The 17,169-nt window shown below is 43.8% G+C and overlaps 1 protein-coding gene across 3 annotated transcripts in view; it reads left to right on the forward strand.

The window, feature by feature from the left end:
• The window catches only part of FGF12 (fibroblast growth factor 12), a 145,383-nt gene that overhangs the window by 58,340 nt on the left and 69,874 nt on the right, over nt 1-17,169 (forward strand). For all 3 annotated transcript variants that reach the window (XM_059822623.1, XM_059822624.1, XM_059822622.1), the window contains 2 exons: nt 5,573-5,683; nt 13,755-13,858. In XM_059822623.1, coding sequence (XP_059678606.1) covers nt 5,573-5,683; nt 13,755-13,858 — 215 coding nt within the window. The remainder of the gene's footprint in view (nt 1-5,572; nt 5,684-13,754; nt 13,859-17,169) is intronic.

Below are 17,169 nucleotides of genomic sequence, written 5' to 3' on the forward strand. Positions count from 1 at the left end.
AGAGGTATTCTGTGAATTGCAAGAAATGAAGCCGTGGCAGACTGCCTTCCAGGATGGAGTCTCAGGTGGAAATCAATGTTGTGCCCTATTCCTTGGTCCTCCAGAGCTCAGGGTTTGGATTGGATTGAGCCACCCTAGAGCGCTTGCTAGAGTATAGGGTTCCTCACCGTGAGGCTTATGCTGCTGCTTTGCTGATGGGAATAAGCAAGAGTTAGTGTCCTCAGTGGGGCTTTGCTAAATGCAGTGTTGGTGCATAGCCTCATAGCTCCTCTCTGCATTAAGGGGAGTTATCCTGCTTGTGTTTCTCCATTTTCTAGTTAATGAGGTGAGTTCCATAGTCACCTTAAATAGCAGAACTAAAAGAAAAGGTCATTAAAGAGCCAGTGATATTTCTAATAGGAACCATTTCTGCCCGTGTCCCTGCCAGAGCTCGTGCTCTTTTCCCCATAGCGCACAGTGAATACCTTCAGCAATGCCTGTCGTTTGAGGGATGTGACCCTGTGGGGTAGCTGATTTGGGCATGATCCCCTGGCCTTCTGTGAGCACGTTCCTAGAGATCAAACAAAGTATGCGTGAGCACCCTGCACCTATCATGTCCTTGGCAAGCCCCAGGAGAGTGAAAAACACTGTATAGCTGTACAATAAGGTAGGAAGCATAGCAACTGTTGGTGAACTTAGATGACTTTAAGGCTCCACAGTAGGACAGCTGAAATAAATAATGGCAGCATCACATTACCATTTAAGTAGAGACAAGGAGATTAGCAATCAGATCATGATTTAGTTAGCTTCAGCTGTGTCAAAGGGCTCAGAAAGTTAAAAGCGGGGTAGGCAGAGCTAGTAAGTTTGGCCTGTGGAAAGGGGAGCAAGCAGGATTCCCTTCAGGGGATGTGTAGTGAGCTGGTCACTGGATGACTGCTCTAAGTGGAGTTATTTGCTGAGGACCATGTCTTCACCCTGGGGAAAAGCCTAGCCTGGCAGATGCTGCAGACCAGGAACAGAGCCATGGCTTAGCTCTTGCTTCCTCTTACTCTTTTTGGTCTGTTTTACACTGTGACTGTGCCCATTTGGGAATGCTTCCTGGGGGTGATCTGCTCCTGCATCTTCTGGGAACACCATGCTTGAAGGATTTGAGCTTACTGCATTGGTGTAAGGAGAGGGTCTGTTGAGGTTTCTTCAGCACGGCCCCAGCCCTGAACAGCTGTGTACGAGCAACCAGAAGAGGATCTTTAAAGTAAGCATCCTAAAGTGTAACAGTATTACTTATAAGAGTAAAAGTACTCCTTGGCATATCTCATGGGAATCCTAATAGCATGGGGTCTGCACTGGGAATGTATGCTGTGTGGAAATCTCTTGTGTTTAGTTGATACTTTGGGATCAAGGCAGTCATAACTTCTTTCTTAAATCCATTCTGAAGTATTTGACTTTGTTTAGGGAGACGCTAAGTTGGTGCTGAAGCCTTGTCCATGTTAGTTCAGTTCCATTTCTGCAGGGAAAGCCTCTCCTATGGCAAAACAGAAGAGTGTACGGAGGAGCCTGAGTGGGAGGAATAGGTTTATCCCAAGTGTGTTATGCAGTATTGCTCCTTTAAAAGCAAGAGGATCTGAGTCCCCCGTCCTGTACAAGAATGAGGCTAGAGAGTAGGTTTGAATTTGATTCCTGGTGAATTCTTGAAAGAAAGTGCTCATGGCAGGGTTTGTGCTTACTTGTGCTGTACTTTTTTCTTTTATCGTTTGGTTCTTTCACTTATTGGTTATAGCCAGGAGCAGTATCATTGAGGGAGCTTTAGACAAATAAAAGTATCAAGGTTGTGGGGCTTTATTTTAAATTTTTTTCTTTCACTGCTCCAGTAAGCACTGGGAATATTGTCTGCTGGGAAGGGTTGTTCTCTTCCTTTTTTCTATTGCTGAACTGTGAAAAGTTCTCAGTCTATTTCATTGTCTTTCTGTTTTCTGTTCTGACTTCTCAGAGTGTCCCACCATCCTTAATTGACAAGGAGACCTGCTGGTTTTGAGATTTTTCTACAAACTGAAGTTTTCAGAATGATTGCTGCAGCATAAGGGATAGCAATGCTGGGAGATTGATAAAATTCCTCTGTAGGTGGAAAGAAGTGATGTTAAAATACATGATATGACAAAAGTAGGGAGCCTCTTAAAAGTCATGTGCAGGGTTTTGCCTCTGGGCTAGCAGGAAGAATTCTGTCCTGTGATTATACAGTTCCCTCTTCAGGTAATAACTCTGTAGTGAGCTTTGGGGAGAAATATAGGTAAATCCTTGTTTCTTGTTAAAAGCTGCCTTCACCTAAAACTTTGTCTGTAGGCCTCCCAGCCACATTGTTTGCTGTATGAATGGCAAATCCCAATATCCCATTTTATGCCCAGACATGAGACAGGAGGTTCCCTGGTAGGAAGTAGCTCTTCTGCTGGTTGTGTTTGAGCTGGTCCCCCTGCAATCACTGGAGAGATACAGGTGGTTTCAGGACCCTATGGACCTGGCCTGGCTTGCCTGTTGATTCTTGGGATGCAAAGGAAGCCCAGTTTAGGTGTAGGCATGGCTCTACTAGGTGAGATAAATCACCCATTGCCCAGACAACTCCTTAACCTTCCTGGGCTGTGCTCTGTGTTAGAGGAGAGAACTCAGTGTTGGCTGTGCATGTCTCTACTCTACTTTTGTATTTAGTTCAGGTAGGCACCCAAAGGTGTGGCCGCTCATCAGCATTTCTCTCCTGTAGAAAGAGACCCAAGGAAATGCAGAAACCAGGGAAGGAGAGATCTGTATGTCTCCAAAGTGCTTTCTGACCCTTTGTTTGCTGGTGCTGCTTCCTAAATGAGTCTGGGGAGCAGGGATGCTCCTGCAGAAGAGGATCTGTGCAGTGCGGAGAGACAGGAACGCTGCTACTGTCAGACTGTGTTAGGGCCGGGTGGAACATGGTGGTTTTGTGTATGGCTTAGAGCTCTCTGCTTCACTCCCCTTAAGTTTTACTTTGAGTTTGGGCGTGAGCCTCAAACTTCAGCAAAACCAGGTCAGGTCAGAAAAAAGGCACATGTAAGATTTCTCCTCCAACCTGTCCCTAGGCAGGTATTGACTTAGAAAAGCCTGGGATTATGAAGAGGGCAGTTGTTAAAGCTTGAATCAGACCTGACTGTGTGTTTATGTCAGATCAGTAACAAAAAGGGATGCTGGGGTTTTATCTGGTGTTTTACTACAGTGACACTTAGCCTTCTGCTGCAACAGTATTTGCACCTATATCCTGGATGTAAGGGGATCTTAGGTGCTGTTTGGCTAAACTCTAGAAATGACATGATGGGCAGATTTGCTCCATGTTTCACTCAATAGGCTATTTAGTAAAACTGGGAGAGGTTTTCATGTCCTTCCAAAATAATTTGCGTTGTTGAAGTATAGTTTGCGCCCTGAAGAAGGAAAAGGCCTTTAATCCTGTAGCCAAATCATCTTCCCAAGAAAGGGGAAAGGGTCAGGGCTGGTTTTTATCTCTACTTATCTCCACTCGTCTTATCCTTGAGGAGCTTTAAGACAAGATCTCCCCCCTTCCCCACCACACAGAAAGCCTCAGGCTGCAGAAGCATCTTCTAAATCTCTCCTGCTGGGAGCTCTTCCATTTTGTGCAAAGTACTTAAGCATTAAAATTTAACCAGAGAGTAAAAATGAGGCTAAGACTCATTCAGGGATTCAAGCATAGGTCTCATATCAGAGAGTGCCTATTAGTGCCTTTACTATTGCAGTATTAGATAAAAGGGAGGAAGGGGACAGGCTCAAGGAGGGTGGTACAGTCATCTGAGCTTGAATACAACTTTTCATTTCCACTAGCTTTGATGTGCTTGTTAGAAAAGCAAGTTAAATCAAGCTTCTGCGTTCAACAAAATAGATATTTCATTTTGGTAACAAGAAAGCAAAACACTTAGCTCAATCTAAGTCTCTGTTTGACATACTGGTTTGACTGATGTTAGCTCTTAGTAGACGGCTGGCACAATTATTTACTGTCCTGGAGTTGTCTTCCTGGGAGAAAGCCTGCCTACAGTCTACAACACTTTGGTTACTATGAAATCACTTTTTAAGGCAGTGTAGAAACCAGCTGATACTGATTTATTCAGTGGCTTTTGTAGCTATGAAATAGTACCTGATTCTCCCCTGGCTGGTGGAAGGGTTGCTGAAGCTGAAATCCTTTGCACCTGCAGCCTCTATGCATCCAAGGTCCCTGCTTGCTGCGGGGGGGGGGGGGGGGGGGGGTTGCCTGTGCAGAAGTGCAGGCTGAGAGTGCAGTCCTCAGATGGGAGTTGTACAGCGCAGTGCAAAATTGTTAGAGACGGGGGCTCCTAATGGAAACACTTAACACACAACGTGACTGGAGTTATATAATGACTATGGCTTATTAAACAGCCTCACTAGAGGCATGAAAGATGGGAGGCTGATGAAATTTTGGTATGCTACACTGGATTTTTTCCTGTCTATTGAGCCAGCAATAACTAGGTCTTATTTATTTACTTTTGGTGGGTGGTCACAGAAAACTACAAACTCCCATCGCACAAGGAAGATCTCTGCCATCCAGCTAGTGTGCCTGTTCACGTGTAGCCAGCTAGCTTGCTTTCCAGAAGTAATGCCTGTGACAAACTGTAAGACTCACATGATTAAAACTGAATTTATTTTTGACCGCTTAATTTGTGTTTGATTGGTTGGATGGCAGGGAGACAGGCAGTAATGCTGCAGGCCTCTGTCATGTGAGTTCAAATTGTTTCTGCTTTTTTTGTTTTCCTTTTCTTCAGCACAGGTATAAAATGTTGCAGAGGCGATAGGGAAGCCCCTAGCCAGTCCATGGCTGGCTCATGATGTACAGGGGCTGGGAAAGGACCCTGTTAGAGGCAAAGAGTCATTCTCATCTACCAGAGCATGTGGCACGTGTTTTGGGAGGGAGGAACACGCACAGTTTTGAGATGTTTTAAGGTACCCATAAATACTTCAGAGGTCAATTTTTGGAGGTGTCTTGCATCTGTTCCTTTCAGGATTTTGCTCCCTGAGTCCCACACAGTTGGACTCATGCAGCCTGATTCAGCACTTGGTTACTTTGGTTTTACACCACTATAATACCATTGATTTAGATTTTCACTGGCATAGAACTGGAACTGCACGATAGTGAATCAACCATACAGAAAGCAAGGTAGTTGGCTTCACAGGCAGAATAAGAAACAATAAGCAAATTCTTTGTAATACTGCTAGCAAATATTCTTCTGAACGAGTGACATATTTAGAATACATAAGCTGTCTAAAGACTTTCATTTGGTAGGTAACTTTCAGTGAAGCAATGTTCCATAAATCTGTTACTTTCTGCTGCACCAACTATGCATTGCATTTTACCTGCTCATCTGATCTCCATTTTATTTGCCTGTATGTCTATGTATATATGAATATTTTACAACTACGCTTGAAAGGAATCACAGAAAGCTGTCTTATCTGCCGAGCCCTTCTACATTTACTCAGGGCTTAATGGGGGCCAAGCAAATTGGGTGTCTTGCTACTTGCTGCATGTTTGGTATATCTAATAATAACTATTATTTTTTTGCAGAACCCCAGCTGAAAGGAATTGTGACAAGGTTATTCAGCCAGCAGGAATACTTCCTGCAGATGCACCCAGATGGTACAATTGATGGGACCAAGGACGAAAACAGTGACTACAGTAAGAAAAATTAGCCTGTTTTGCAACCAATTACAATCAAACACATCACCTAGTGGGTCTCACTTGTGCAGCTTTATTTTTGAAAATATCAAATTAGGAAGAAGCCAGCTGTTTTCTGCACATTTTTTCCGTCTATCCTTCCCCTTTAAATCTTGCCTGTGTAATTTCATATGTTTTCTCTCCTGTCTTCCCTCCTGCCCCGATTCCGTAACTGCCATCTGGGTGGGGTGGAGAATAAAACCCATGATTTGAATTGCTGCCAGAAGAGAAAGGAGATTATATTTATACACATGCCACATGGGTAAAGGATACGGGGAATTCTCTCTCCAAGGAGAAGAGGAGAAAATTGTTTTCACTATTTTATCCTGAAAAATTCAGCAAGCATCAGGAATTTCCAGACTGGAGAAAACCAGCTGTTCACTGAAGTCTAGTGTTTTGAGGCTAGTGTGAAGGCTGAGGGTATCAAATGACCTTTCCAAAGAAGGTCATCTAAAACCTTGTTCAAAGGGGTTGGATTCACCCTCTCCAACAAAGGACAGCAAAGTGCAGCAGAGCCATGTAGGTTTAAATATGATGCTCATGTGCAGGAGCCATATTGGTTTAAACAAATGCAAAGCAGTAGCCAATATTTCTTTTGCAAAAGAAGTAGTTTTATCAATACCAAAGCTCCTCAAGGGGTTAAAAAGGTGTAGGATATTTTCTACAGCATCTCTTCATTTCATAGGCCTCAGATTGATGCTTCTGAGAAGGCAGTAATAAGCTCAGATTCTTGGGGCCACAAACTGCATCAACAGAGTGGGACTCAAGTCTTTAACTGGGTCATCCTATGTTGGTTTGAAGCTCCCTGTGCTGCTGCTGAAGGGACATCATATCTAACCTGTCCAGCATGGAAGGTGTCTTCCCAGTCATTACTAGAGATGAACAGAAGTTGATCTGTGTTGTAGGACTGATGGAAGCAAACTTTCATGTACTTTGTGAAAGGTGGCACCTACTTAATTTGAGGACAAATCTTGTTCTAACTCAAAGAAGCTCCTAGCTGGATCGAAGGCATCATTCCTTCAGGAAGGCAGGGCCTGGGCTGGAGGTGAGAGGTGTCTGTAGTGGTGCAGCACATGTAGCAGAGCATGGATGCTGTCCTGTGAAGGTGCGCTTGGACAAAGGTGCGAGGTGGCCGCACCCCCAGATCCATGGTGCTTGCCCTATCCCCAAGAAGCTGGAAGGGTGCTGTGGGAGCATTGTGTGTGGTGGGGCTGCTCTGCTGTAGCCAGCTCAGGGCTGGGGTCTGTGTGTGGAGCAGCACATGAGAGAGGAGCTTTGAGAAGATGGCAACTAAAATTGCAGGAGGCTGGCAAAGTCCTTGTGAAATGACCTGAGGCTGCATTTGCCAGAAACTTGGCCTGTAGCAGATGCAAGTGTCAGGTTTTAGTCCCCTTTTTCATACGCTGGTGTTGAACAAATGAAATACCACAAATTGCAAGACACATCTTCTAATTTACACTGGAATGGGAGAACCTGTGGCCCTCCCCACACACACTTTTACTCCATGAGAGACTGAGCATATCTCTTACTACAAGAAGAGTCTGGTGTTGTGGTTTTCTCAGGCAGACACCAATACATGTGATGAGTTCAGTGGGCTTTAGTGGGTGAGTAATGACCCAGTGTTGGGTTGTATTAGCTGCTTTTTCTTAAAGAAAGAAGACATAGGGTGTTCTCAATCTGCAGAAAATCCCATTGGAGGCCTATTTGTCAACGACATGGGAAGAGCTGCAGAGATGACAGGGATTCATTACCCTCATCTGTCAGTGAGGACTGAACAACAAAGTAATGAGCTTAAATGGAAGCAGAGATGAATTTAGGTAAACAGCAGAGGAGAATAAAATGTCAGAGCAATTCTGCAATATTTCAGGCTGGCAGGGGAGACAAGGGAAGCTGCTGCTGGCTGCTCCTTGGTGGATGCAGGGGAACCTCCTGAGTCCCCATGACTGAGCTTGGGGCCCAGTTGCCCAAATGGCTCTTATTTATGTATCTCATTAGAAATGTTAGAGATCAGTTTGGCAAGGTGCTGCGTACTTGTGAGCCACTTCCACCCAGTCTTCTTAATTAGAAATAGATGGGCTGAAGGGCACTTCTAGAGAGTAAATCTATCTGTTGAGATGGCAGCCCTGCCTTGGCAGCACGGTGGGACAGGAGGCATCCAGCTGAAGTGTGCCAAGCCACTTGTTCAAAGTAATGGGCTACGTTGGAAAGTTTAGTGAAGCTTTTGAGAAGATTGAAGCCAAAGAATTCCCCATCCCCTGACATCAGGGGATATCAAAAGAGAAAAAATCCAACCTGATAGTATTTGGCTCCTAAAAATGAAATGAAGAATGTGCATTATTCAGTTTTGTTTAACTTTTTACCACAGACTGTCCTTTATAAATCTTCAGTTTGAGTCAACATTTCATACTATATGGAGCTTCCAGTTACAGCTTCAAAACAAAATCACGTTTTTCACTTTGGAAATGCCAAAATAAAGCACACTGACTATTTTTTTCTTTTCTATTCCTCCAAACATCTCAATTTTTGAACAGAAAAGTCAAAACTCACTTGTTTAAGTGAACAGCTTACTGATTTACTTCACTGATATTTTTCTGTTTTAAAATATTTCTCCAGAAGATTCCTGACCAGCCGGTCAGCATTATGTGCAGTATTTCTGTGCAAGAGCAGAACTCATCAAAGACTAGATAAAAAATATTTCCTTATCCCTGGGGAAGGGTTTGTTAACTTGCATCCACTGGCATACAAGGGCAATCTTGATGGCCACAGCAGGATCCTTCCCACCCTGCATGACCATCTAGTCTCCATGTGGAAGCCATCTTATTATGGCGGAATACACAGTGAACACTGTTCCATACACTGGCTCTGTTCTGTAGCTGCACACTCATTATTCAAATTAGCATTATGAAAGGAAGCTTAATTTTCATGGAATACATTAGGTTGGTTTACTCTGGCAAAATAAACATTTAAAATGAGACACGACATGTCCCTCAGATACATCTGATGTGATGAAAAGTTCTAATAAAAATCCAGTTATTTATATAAGAGGAACTGCTAATATTTAAGCAATTTTTGAATTATGTGGTGCCCATTTTATGTGTTCTTGAGAGGCTGATGGCATTTATTTTCCACCTCCTCTCACTTAAAGAAAAAAAAAACCCAGAAGCCAAGTTCTAATGGCATTTGAATCGGCATCCAGCCAGCTTCCCGCAAAACAGCGCTTGGGACATCTGTTCCTTATACCATGCAGTTAAAGGCATGCCATCTTAATGTAAGCAAGAAGACAGATTCTCTGCCTACTTGCATTGGGATATATGAATAATTTTCTTTTAATTGGAGCACAGATTCATGGTGTACGAGGCCCTTGTTTGTGTTCTTAATAATGTTATATATGAACCTGAATTTGGGGCAGTATCTTTTCCTTCCAACTCTGGTGATCTCAAATGGTCTTTGAGGGCTGACTGTTGCTGTCGGTGTTTGCATCATTATTGCTCTTTCCTGGGCTGAACAGGTAATGCCCCTTCACGAGAGCAGCTGGACTTCTTTGTTTGTCAGCATAATCCTGCTGAACATCTGAAAAGCCTCAGCAAATGGACAGTACATGAGGGATAGGTCAACTGTACTGATCAGGTGGAAACAGCCCAGCATATCTAGGATATTGTTTGGGGCTTTCCAGCCAGAAACAAAAAAATTAAGACTGAGGAGACCTCTGGAGGTCTCCAGTCTAACATCGTACTTGGAGCTGGGTTATCTTCAGCTCCACGGAGCCTTATCTAATTGTTTCAAATGTCTGCAGGAATGAGCTATTCCATATCTTCATAACATCTCTGGTTCCAGTGCTACACTGTTCTCATTGTGGAGAATTTTCTTTACATCCAGTCATAATTTCTTTGTGAGTCATTTGTTTAGTGCCTCTTGTCCTTTCATTGTGCTCCCCTGAGAAGAGTCTGTCTCTGGCTTTCCATTCTTTGCGCTGAGCAAACCCAGTTCCCTCAGTTCCTTCTCATATATGTTGCACCACAGCCTCTTGATCATCTTAGCAGCCTTCCTCACTCACCTCAGGATCTTAAACCTCCCCATCTCATGGTGCACTGAGGCTGCTGTTGCCTATTGCATCCTCCATTAGTTCTTATGGAGCACCAATGTCCTGCTCCACAACACATCACCTAGTATAAATTAGTTTAGCTCCTCTGACTTACTACTGTTTAAATCAGCTGAGCATACGGACCACATCTCCTATATGTCATGTCTTGCTTTACTTTTCCATTTCTGTAAATAAGTTAGCAGAGACTCATAGCCAAGTATGCATTCAGATTTTAAAAAACATGTTATGCAGCTGATAAACTGCCGTAACATAACAGTGAATAGCACGTTCATGGCCAAAGGGTTTAGGACTGGAGCATGCTAAAATTAGTATCATCAATAAGCAGGGTCAGGTGTAAATCTACTGGTGGTTGAAAAATGTAATGAAAGAAAATATACGAAATATTGAATGTCTTATTTTTTTCTCTTCTGCCCATTAAGTGAAAGAACATGCCCATTCCATGCAGTTGCAGATGGCATAGAAAACTTACCATTTGCAGTGGAGAAAGAGTTTTAAAAGCATTTGTTAAACTTTCTTTTTCACATCAGCACACCCCGTGGCCAGTCCTAGTCTACCACAGCTAGTCCTCTTCCTCATCTCTAAATCTGCTGTTTCACATTAACCAGGATTTTTTTCCTGACAAAAAATGAGATGTCTTGCTTTTGAGGTTGGTTGAGGGGGTTTCCCCCCCATTTTTACATTTTTACAATAAAGCTTATAAGCTTTGAAATCTGTCCCAAAACAAGATAAAATATTCATTTGGAAGCATGATAACAAAAGGCTTGAACATCTTCAAAGATATTTCTAGATTTGAGTGCAGCAACAGCTCTGAGAATTTACACAGTTTTGATTGACCCAAACCATGTTTTTAATAGAGGAAGACATTTGCTTCCTAAAACTTCTTTGGCTGTCAGTTACCTGTGTCAGATGCGTGTCCTCCTGCTTGCCTGCCTGCTTGCTCCCTGCTCTACAGTGTGTTGCAGGAGATGCTCTGCCATGCCTAAAAGCCATGATTGTGGGTGTTGTTACCACAGGGTAACAACAGGGTTCTGCAACAGGGTTCCAGGAAGTTTGGGAACTCACAGCAGTCTTGCTACTGTAACACAGAGCACAACAGGATTGTTCCTGTGCTCCCTTAGCACATATAGGTGGAAAGAGAGATTTGGAGGCATGTGGGTGCTTCCAAGTGGAACTTCTGACCCACTAATTCTGGGTATTATCACCTTGCTGCCTAATGAATGCTTTGAATGGTCTGTCACGTGTTTTCTATGCAAGACAAATTGACTGTAGGGAATGAATGATGATGCCCATTTTGTTTCATTATTAGCAGTAATATGCTCCATATTTCAGTGGGGGGAAAAATTAGGGAAGGGGAATTGCTTATAAATAGACTTGTTAATTGCAGAGGGTTTTAGACCTTCATGGTAGTGAGAAGGTGGTAGAAATATAAGCTTGCCTTGGTTAGTGAGCTTTTCAACACTAGAACTGCACTATAACGCAGCTCTTTAATGCTGAGTAGCTACACTGGGGCATTTGTCTCATCTGAAGACAGTATCAGAGTAACACCGTCCTTGAGTCCAGTTGTTCACAGACCAGTACCCAGGCTGGACTTCATTTGCTGTATACATCTGTTGATGTCCTCCCATGAGATCACATAAATATAGACACTGGCTTTGGTGAGACTTCAGCACACACTTTGATGTTTTACTGAATATGGTGCTTAAAGGCATGAAAAGGGGCTGGAGATAGGTTTCTTTTCACCAGACTTGGGGTGCCTCCCTTTTAGACAACTCAGAGAGGGGAGTTATCCAGTCTTCCTTGGAAATTGAGAAAAAAGGGCATTCATTTGCCAATAGGATTCATAAATCACTTTGTGGAGACAACCCTGAAAGCACCTCAGCCAGGGCACCTGTTAAATATCTTGAACAAAGTGGCTTTCTGTCTCCTCTGCTTTTTTCAAGTCTTACTTCTGAAAAGGTATCCACCTCTGACCTTTAATCAAATCCACCAAGAGTTCAGGTTGAACGTAAGCAGTTTCCCATGACATTTCACATACCCTTTGGGCTCTGCTTTTTTCTTTTAGAAATTTTGTGGCTCCTGGGACTGGCTGCAAGGAAAGAATCAAGCCACAGCTTCAGTGCTTTTCTTCCCCCCCTTCTCTCCATGTTGGCTATAAATGTGGTTTTTTTTCCTTTGAAAAGGAATTGAAACACACTTCTGTCTTGTCCTCTCTGCAATAATTCACAGGTTGTACATGAGCGAGGTTCTTGGGAAGCATCTTGTGGTTGAGTTAAATCCATGCATTACCTGGCACATGCACATCTAACCAGCCTCCTTGGGGTGGGGGGGTGATGTTGAGCTGGACTCTATTCCCTTCTGTCATACCAGGATTAATACTAGCCTGGCCTGAGGAGCTATAGCATTTTGAATAGGCAATTTCAGCAAAACCTGCTTTATCCTTCAGGGCTAATGTTAAATCAGCAGTGGTCCATCTCCCAGGGAAGGAGAGGCTGGGAGATGGCACAGTGAGGAGGAGGACTGTTTCTCCTACAATCATTATGTGAAGACCCCTTTGTGCTGTACTTGCTCCAATGTGATGTGTCAGGCATAAAACTTCATAAATGATCTACAAAATGAATCAGCTAGAGGATGAAGTCCTTAATAGTCAGCTGGAAAATAGGAATGCTTCACTGCCTGCTCTGCACTCAGTCTTTCCTCTGCACTCTGCCCATTAACAGTTCTCCCCTGGGATAATTTGAACACCCCAAAGCTCTTGAAGTTTTAAGCAGGCTTTTGCAAATAAGTGTGTTAAAAAGCCAAAAAGAAATACTTCATGAATGTGGAAGGGGCAGTCTGACCTCATGACTAGGGAGCCAGAAAAAAATATTCTTCTTTCAGGGCAGTTGTGCAGGAAGAGACCTTGTGGGAAGTATTTCCGTTCTGTTTGTGCTCACATTTCTGCCCAACCCTGTGCCCATCTTTCCATAGCCTGAGCTCCCTGGGACAGGGTCTAGTTAGCTCTTTGTAAGCTGAAGCACAAGGGGTCCTACAACATATGGATACTTTTGTCCTATAAATCTCAGTGGAAACAAAGCCATCATAATGCCTCAGTGCTCAGTCTATCAATGGTGACAGTCCTCTTCTCTTTGGGCCTGTTCTGTTAGAAATGTAGCAGAAGCCTGACTGTATGTTAATGTGTGTGCTCATGGGAAAGGTCTTTCAATGAGATACAGGGTCTACTTGCAATCAAGTAACAAGTAATGGGGAGGAAGTGGTTGCAATGCTTTAATCAGTAAGATTGCAGTAAAACTGAGTATTGAAAGATCTTGTCCTCTTCCATCCTATCTAGTGCTGCTTCTGAATGAAGAGCAGTGCTCTGGTCCTGGAGTGGAGAAGTATCTCTTCCTGAGTTTCTTCATTCCTTTGACAGCAGGGATCACAGGGGCAGACACACAGTCAAGTTAATTTGCATCCTTCTGGCTGTGGTTGTGCTCCATATACTCTTTTAGTGTATGGCAAATGAAAGAAAGTGTGACTAGGCTCAAATCTGTTTCAGGGGAACTAAACTAAGTTGTGCTGTTGCATTTGCCATGGACAAAGACATGTACATGAGCGGTTACCACAGCTCAGCTGGCCCAGAGAAAGCTGTTGAGATGCACTAGCTTGAGTGCACGTATGAGCCCTCGGCATTGCAAAGGCAGTGATCATACAGACTGATGGGTGTGTTAATGCTTCTGGGAGGCAGCCAAATTCAGTACTTTTAAAAATTTGCTTTCAACATTGGCCCCATGGCTGCAGACCTTTCCTGTAGCTGGAAGCAGGACTTTTGATTCTGGTTCAGTATGTTTTGTTAAGAGTCAGGTGTGGGGTGGGCTGGCCCTGGAGCAGAAAGCAGCAGCAGCCACCCAGGGTGATATCTCCATAACCTTTGCTTTTCTTTTCCTTCCGCAGCCCTTTTCAATCTAATTCCTGTGGGTCTTCGCGTGGTGGCAATTCAAGGGGTGAAGGCAGGTCTGTACGTTGCCATGAACGCTGAGGGATATCTCTACAGCTCAGTAAGTACTTTGCACTGTTGGGGTCCTGGAGTGGTTTGGTTTTGTAGGCAGGAGGGAGGAGACTGCATTGGGACTTGCAGCTTTTTCTGAAAATGGTCACGTATCAGCAAACCTTTAAAAGCAGGAATGGTGGAAGCTGCTGCAATGTTCACTTTAAAGTGTCTCCACGGAGATTCATGGCAATATTTCCTGACCTGTGAAGATACACTTTGTGTTCCTTTGAGTAGTTACTTAATGTAGGTCACGTTGTAGAGGAGGTTATGTGGTTGGCTGGTTATACTCTGGTTTCACATTTGTGAAATGGCATGGACTGAATGGAATTGCTTCTGAATTGTGCCTGGATAACTGATCATAGGTGGTGCTCCAATGGGTCATACACTTTTGACTGCAGTGTAAATCCACAGCAATACACTGACTTCATTAAAATGGTTCTAGACTATTCTGTTGGTGGAGTGCTTCAGCAGAGCAGAATTTCCCTGTATTTGTGTGGTCTTTTTAATGCACATAAAAGATAAGTGAGGTATTTTTACTGACTAATTCCCCTATAACTTTCTTAGATGGCATGAAAGGGCATGAGGTTATTCATAAGAGTCTCATTTGAAGTAAGTAATTGATTTTCACAGTGAATAATTGATTCAGTGATTTATTAAATATGGCAGCCCTTTGCCAGAATTTTTATGCTTCAAATAACTTTGCTCTAGTTCTACATAGTAAAAAGTGATAGTTAATAATAACACTTCTCATTTCTGTAGTTATGATATCTTTAAAGTGTATAGCTGAGATTCTAATCTCATCTGCCTTTGTGTAGATTTACAGTGCAGTGATTCTGCTCTTGTCTAGGCATTTAATTTGCTTTAAAAGCATACGTGAGATTGGAGATGGGACCACTGAAAGGACAACAGTCCGAGTTGCTCCTATGCAAGGTTTCTTAACTCTTGCCATCCGTCTTCATTCCTGGTCAGTTTTAAAGCACTTGCATGGTTGGGATTTCCCCCTTTCCTTTGGGAGGTAACAAAGCTCTGTCTCCCCAGTGGCTCAGGGCAGAAAACAGCAAGTGGATGTGTTAGTATGCCTGGCGAGATTGGTCTCAAAACTGGCTGCTTGTCAAGAAGAGACAGAGAGATCAATCTGGATCTCTGTGGATGCCAGACGCTTCCTGTTCTTTCATAGCCCAGTAAACATAAATGACTGCTTCTAAATAAATTACATTGGTTTACTAACAATGAAAACCTCCTGTTTTTGTAAAGCTATCAGAGTCCTAAAGGTAATACCAAGCATGGTGTGGTACTGCATTATTGTGCGTCCTTCCATTTAGGCGCGTAGTCGGGGGGGTCAGGACTGACGTTTTGCCCTGTATTTGTGCAGTGCTGGGCATAAAGGGGTCCTGGGCCGGTGCTGAGGCTCCTCGTACTGCCAGTGCCCCGTAAATGAGGACTGCAGGAAAGCAGCGTGTGTCACAGCCACATCCAGCCTGGGTGGGTCTTTTTGGAGCAATGAGGGGTAGCATTTTCTGAACAAATAGTGCAAGGGAGGGAAAGGTGTGGGGCTTAGGCAAAAGAAATGGAGAGCTGGAAACATGACATTTGACAGCTGAGAAATTAGAGACAATGTAGAGGAAAAAGATCTCTTGCTAGCAGTAGTAAGACAATGCAAAGGGTGGGAGGGACATACCAAGAGATGGTGGGCAGCAGGAAGACCATGTGTCCAGGAAACACATCTGCTAGTCATATGAAGTTTCCTGAAAGGCACCAGATCATACTTGTATTCAAATGAGGGTGGTTTAATGGGGCCTGCTTATTCCCAGCAAGTGTGTGCCTATCTTAAATAGGAAGGTTAATCAGGGAAAGGCTAAGGATGCACCATGATGGCCAGTGGTTAATGAAGTGGACCTCATTACATGCCATGGCTTGATGGCATTCTGCTCTGTCTGAACTAATCAGAGTTAAACTGTTCATTTCATCACCAAGATGCAAGGTTTTGGCTTGCAGTAAGTGGATGCTACTGGCCCATCTCTAATCCAGGGAGTTGGATGTTGCTGGACCCAATTTTCTTCTTGTATTGACTAGTGGCTCTCTCTCTGTCCTATAGCAGTAAATCAATGAATTCACTGTGCTTTGGAGCAGACCCCAAGGCAAGAAAAAAGAAAATTTGTAGATAAAGCCTGTTAGGAGCAGGGAGTGTGGGTCAAGCCACTCATAGCACCCTGGTCTCATCCCTTGTCTTTGATGCTATAAGAGAACTGGATGTGGCTGAGAAGAGCTCAGCCTGTTCAAGCAGTCTCTTTTGGATGCTGCAGTTTTCTTTGTGGGGCTGGGATCCCACTCCAAACCAACATTTGGCATGGCTGTGTCAGTCTCGAAGGCTGTGCTGGAGAATTGCTTTGGCAGGACTTGACATTCTGTTCCTCTCTGGGGCGAGCAGGGCCCCTGGCCATGCCGCCTGGACCTGATTGCCGCCTACACCCAAGGACACGTCGTCCCTGTTCCTTTGCTTAGCAGACCCTAAACTGCAGCTTTGCTCTGTCTCAGGCCAGTTTCCTTTGGTGTTGTGCATGTACCTGTTTTTTTCACTAGCCTTTTCTGAGGGATTTCTAAAAGAAACGGGTCACCATTCCCCATAGAAGTGGTTCACTCATGCAGATCCATTGATAAATGAACTTTTTCTGCTGCTTGGCTGCCTCCGCTGCTGTCTGTCACAGGCCTAGCCCTGCTAGGACTTTCTATAACACTTTCAAGCCCAGAACTGCGTTCAGATAAAATGCAACTGTCCAGGGAAATGGGGGTTTATTTGTTTTTTTTTTTTTCTCCTCTTGAGCCCAGATTGTGGCTGTAATGGAACACATCATCACTGTGGGTTTGTTTAGTTTTTGTTTGGTGGTGGTTTTTCTGGTGATATTTAATCTCGGTGTGTCAGCTGAGACCTTGGCTGACATCCTCTGCCCTGGATCAAACCAGAGGCTATTATCAGCTTGGTCTCAGAGATGGCTTGTGCCAGCTCCTTCTGAGTTTGGGCCAATGGGCTCTTGAATGAATGGGTTTAGAATAACCAGCCTTTGGAAAAAGTCTTCCTACTGCCAATCAGCACAAAAGCAGGGCTGAGTGGGGTTCTCTAAAGCCAAACTTGATGAGATGGCTCTTTACAGAAACATGCCATACCCTCCTATGTGCTTGGCCACAATGATACCTTTAGCAATTAGTTTCCTCATCTCCTCTGTTCCGTTAGGAATGGGTAGGGACAGTGTGGGGCTGGGTTGAAGCCAACCATGGATCTCTAGCCTGCTTTAGAGGCCTAAACGTGTTAGATGCCAAAGC

This window comes from Gavia stellata, chromosome 11 (assembly GCF_030936135.1).
Source record: "Gavia stellata isolate bGavSte3 chromosome 11, bGavSte3.hap2, whole genome shotgun sequence".
In the NCBI taxonomy this organism is placed as follows: Eukaryota; Metazoa; Chordata; class Aves; order Gaviiformes; family Gaviidae; genus Gavia; species Gavia stellata.